Source organism: Aethalodelphis obliquidens, unplaced genomic scaffold, assembly GCF_003676395.1.
Source record: "Aethalodelphis obliquidens isolate GAN/ISIS:26980383/991018 unplaced genomic scaffold, ASM367639v1 scaffold56, whole genome shotgun sequence".
Classification (NCBI taxonomy): domain Eukaryota; kingdom Metazoa; phylum Chordata; class Mammalia; order Artiodactyla; family Delphinidae; genus Aethalodelphis; species Aethalodelphis obliquidens.
Window position 1 is genome coordinate 12,075,649 of NW_020838000.1, and position 4,409 is coordinate 12,080,057.

General features: G+C 57.5%; 1 protein-coding gene across 1 annotated transcript; it reads left to right on the forward strand.

The window, feature by feature from the left end:
* Positions 1–1,431: 1,431 nt before the first annotated feature.
* On the forward strand, positions 1,432–4,070 carry NUDT16 (nudix hydrolase 16). The gene is made up of 3 exons (XM_027086617.1): positions 1,432–1,587; positions 1,682–1,951; positions 2,694–4,070. The coding sequence occupies exons 1-3, from the start codon at positions 1,450–1,452 to the stop codon at positions 2,871–2,873; spliced, it is 588 nt and encodes a 195-aa protein (XP_026942418.1). The 5' UTR covers positions 1,432–1,449; the 3' UTR covers positions 2,874–4,070.
* Positions 4,071–4,409: the final 339 nt, after the last annotated feature.

Below are 4,409 nucleotides of genomic sequence, written 5' to 3' on the forward strand. Positions count from 1 at the left end.
GATGTCAGTAGATACCATCTCTGCCACGTTACTCAGAAGACTAAGCTAGGAAAGATGATGCCAGGAACGTCTCACTCCACCCACCTCCCCTCCCTGCCCCATTCTGAGGCCTGGTGAGTGTGGCTCAGTTCCAGCCAGGGGGCCTTTAACATAAGACTCTACCCCACCCTTGGCTCCACAGATAGCTACATTTGCTGTGCCTGGCACTGTTCTAAGTGCTTTAAATCTCTAACATCCTTAATAGGTTGGAATACTCTGCACTTAACAGATGAGAGACTGGGATCTGAGAGAACTGACTGCCTTGCTAAGGTCGCCAGCCTGTGTCTGGGTGGGTACTTGGGCTCTTTCGCATCACGTGCTGTTACTAACAGGCTGTGACTCCAAGCCCAGCCCCTCTCGAGAAGCTGCCTCCTCCCTTCTTCTGTGTAATAAATATTGACTCTTGAGGAGAGATGCCCTGCACAGAGTGCAGGGCCTGAGAAAAGGTGGGGAGGCCTGGGGCGAGGGATTCTGAACCCCTGTTCCTCATTCAGCATCAGGTCCTGAGGAGCCCCCTGCCCTGGGGGTGCGCGGTTCCCCACCTTCCTTCACAGCTCAGTGGTCTGAGCGTATGTGAGAGTAAAGTCTAGAAAGCCTTGGGCACTTCTTCTACCTCTGACCCTTGCTCTCCTTCCTGTGCCTACAGGGTTTCACCCACAGCCCTTTCCTCCCTTACTCTTTCCTGGAAAATCTCGTGGGTCTGTCCATCCTATCCACCACCTATTGCCACCCCCAATTTCAGAGCTACACTATTGTTGCTCACCCCCCTCCTATAATCCCCATCCCAGAAAGTGACAGCGCCATCCACCCTGATGTCATCCTGGCAAAGTCCCCCCGACACTCAATCCGCTACTGAGTCCCCGCAGTGTCACCCTCAGGATGGCTCTAACACCCATCGCTCCTCTGTCCCCACCACCCAGGGAAGGCTGCGGCTGGGAAGCCAACTCTGCTAACCCTTACCCCACCCCAGGCCCCGGGCTTTGTGTACCATCCAGACCAACTAGGTGTGGCTCCCAGGATGCGTCCCTAATTAGATAATTAAACTCTACTCAGCCTGCAAACCTCTTCGCACGACCCAGCTCTCCCAACCGGCTGGGGAAGTCCCCTGGAGCTAGACTGTGACGTCAGCACTATTAACGGTCTCCCGCCGCGTCCAGGACCTGGCCACGCCTGCAGCCTTGCCCGTGCCAAGGCCCACTTCCCCCGAGTCCCACTTGGCCCTAGGCTTCCCGGGGCCGATTACCCGCCACCGCGCCCCGCTGATTGGCTGCCGCCCGGGACCACGGCCGCGCCCCGCCCCAAGCCCTGCAGGGATTGGTCCTGGCCGCCGGGCCCTTCAGGGATTGGTCCTGGCCGTCCCGCCCGCTACCCACGTCGGCCCCCTGGACAGCCGAGCAGGGAGGTCCGGTCATGGCCGGGATGCGCAGGCTGGAGCTGGCGGAGGCCTTGCAGCTGGGGCCGGGCTGGCGGCACGCGTGCCACGCGCTGCTCTACGCGCCGGACCCGGGGTTGCTCTTCGGCCGCATCCCGCTGCGCTACGCAGTGCTGGTGAGGAAGGGGCGCGCCCGGCCACCGCCCGCCCCCGCCCCGCGGCCACGCCGCCTTGGGCGCCCCCGGCCATCACCGCTTCCCTCTCCCGCAGATGCAGATGCGCTTTGATGGGCGCCTGGGCTTCCCCGGCGGCTTCGTGGACTTGCGGGACTGCAGCCTGGAGGACGGGCTGAACCGCGAGCTAGGCGAGGAACTGGGCGAGGCCGCGGCCGCCTTCCGCGTGGAGCGTGCCGATTACCGCAGCTCGCACGCCGGGTCCCGGCCGCGCGTCGTGGCGCACTTCTACGCCAAGTGCCTGACCCTGGAGCAGCTGACTGCTGTGGAGATGGGCGCGCCGCGCGCCCGGGACCACGGGCTGGAGGTGGGGCCAGCCCAGGTCCCCACCCCGCGTCCTCCAGCTCCCGAAGGCCTGTCCCACAGTTTCCTCGTGTAGTTGGGGTCTGGGTGACTAGTTGCAGCCAACCTGGTCTCCTTGCAAAGATCGAACCCCCTCCCCACTTCACAAGCCTCTATAGTTGTCTTTGTAGAACACACCCATCCAAGTCACTCTTCTAGTCCCCCTTGATAGTGGCAGGCGTTGCACCTTAGGCCCCTGTTTTTCTTGCGTAGAAGTGGCCTGATGTTTTGAGGGAAAACCCTGGCACTTAGGCGAGGGTAGAGGGGGACATTGTGTATGGCGATGGTTCTCAAATTTTGGCGGGTATAGGAATCATCTGGGAGGCTTATTAAAACTGATTACTGGCCCCACTCCCAGAATTGCCGGCTCAGTGGGGGAGGGGTAGAAGGACCTGAGAATTGCGTGTTTCAAAAGTTCCTAAATGGTGCTGATGCGGCATTTTGAGGACTACTGCCGTAGGGCCCAGGGTGCATCCCGGAGGCAGGAGCCACTTCTGTGATGTGGGAAGGGTTAGCTTTTGCGGAGCTGGAGAGCATGACCTGGGTCATTTGTCTGCAAAGACCTGGGCCCTCTAGGGCCACAGAGGTGTGCGTCCTCAGGCCTGGTCCTGCTGGACTGATAAAGGGGTGAGACCTCTGATCTAGAAAGATCTGGCTGGGACGAGCTCCCTGCGTTCCCAGAGTCTCATGTCTCCTTCCTTTCCCAGGTTCTGGGCCTGGTACGGGTGCCCCTGTACACCCTGCGGGATGGTGTGGGAGGCCTGCCTGCCTTCCTGGAGAATACGTTTATTGGAAATGCACGGGAACAGCTGCTGGAAGCCCTCCAGAACCTCGGACTGCTGGAACCTGGCTCTTTCGCACGCTTAAAGTTCTCAGCTCGTCCCTAGAGGCTGTCCTCCACAAACCCATGGAACCTGCCTGGGATCAGGGCCTTTGTCCTGGGGAGGGAGGGAGGAAAAAGGGAATGTTTTCTCTTCTGGGCCTGGGCCTGATAGATGATAACAGATTAAAAGGAAAAGGTGTGTAGTGTGTTCTGAGCAGAGGGCCACGTGGCGACTCATGGCGTCAGTGGCAAAAGTCCGCAGCTCATCCTGGGCGCCCTGGCAGATTCACAGAGCCTGCATCTTCCCTGTACATGTGCGCACATACAGCCTAGTGGCCCCCAGACACGCACTCACACACAAGCTGATTCCTCCCCCATCCCTTGCCGTGTCCATTTTAAGCAGGAAGTGGCACGTGTGGGGCATAGCTTGTCGCCATACCCATCTCCTTGCTGGGGAGGAGCTTCTGAACCAGGGAGGCTTTCTCCCCACACTCCTACATGGCTGTTCCCAGGGTCTAGCCCAGCCCATGCTTGTTGGGGAGGACAGAGAAGCAGAGGACCCGTTTTCCCCCTGAAAGTAGTTGCATCCTTGCCTGGGGGTTGGCCAGAGCAGTATCCCCCCGAAAGGGTGGTAGAGGGCCCTAACCTACCCCCTGCCCTCTTCTGAAACTGTGCAGAAGGGGTGAGGAAAAGGTTTGGCCTCCTTGGACTGACCTTGGACTCGAGACCCCTGGGTTCTGGTGCATTTCCTCCAGGGCTTTCACTTGGGATCCCTTAGACTCTGGAGACAGTGAAGGGAGCTGGCCCAGCCCTGATCTAGACCTGCCCCAATAAAAAAGAGCCTCCCAGTAAAGAAGTGCTTATAGCCGGGCCTCAAAGCCCTTCAGTTCCTTCAACAAATTAGCTGTATGAGGTATTGGTGATCTAGGGATGAGAGAGCCATAGACCGCTTTCCGTGCAGCCAGGAAACTTCTTCTTAAAGGGCCAAATGGTAAATATTTTAGGCTTGGTGGGGCACATGGTGTTTATAGCAATTGCATAACTCTGCCAAGTCAGAAGTAGTAGTGGACAATACATAAATCAGTGGGTGTGGCTGTGTTCCAATAAAACCATTTAAAAAGGGATGTGGCCAGCCTGTGGGCCACAGTTTGCCAACCACTGCTCTAGAAATGAAGATAAGATTAATTAAATTATGATGCTTATTTACTTGTTTTATTTATGTCTGTGTTAAGAAGGAAATAAAGGATTGCTACGGGTCCCACCTTGGTATCTTTCACTTTAGTTGAGGTGGTCCAGAAGGGCCTCTGTGAAGAGCATTTAGGCTGAAGGATGGAAAGGACAGAGCCAGGGAGGAGTGTGGGGAGAGGATTCTGGGTGTTCCAGGGAGGAGCACGTGTTAAGGCTCTGGGAACGAATCTTGGCAAATTATCCCAGAACAAAGGTAGGGAGTGAGACTCCATTTCTCAGTTGGGGGTGGCAGCCGGGGGGGGGGCGGTGTTAGGGGAAAGCAGAGAATTTGCAGCAAAAGGCCAGTGTAATTAGACTAAAGTAAGCAAGGGGAGGTGAAGCAGGAACCAGATGGTACAGAGCCTTACAGGCC

Coding starts and splice junctions, on each gene's coding strand:
- NUDT16 (XM_027086617.1), top strand. CDS start 1,450: ATGGCCGGGATGCGCAGGCTGGAGCTGGCGGAGGCCTTGCAGCTGGGG. Junction 1,588..1,681: donor CGCTGCGCTACGCAGTGCTG/GTGAGGAAGGGG, acceptor CCTCTCCCGCAG/ATGCAGATGCGCTTTGATGG. Junction 1,952..2,693: donor CCCGGGACCACGGGCTGGAG/GTGGGGCCAGCC, acceptor TTCCTTTCCCAG/GTTCTGGGCCTGGTACGGGT.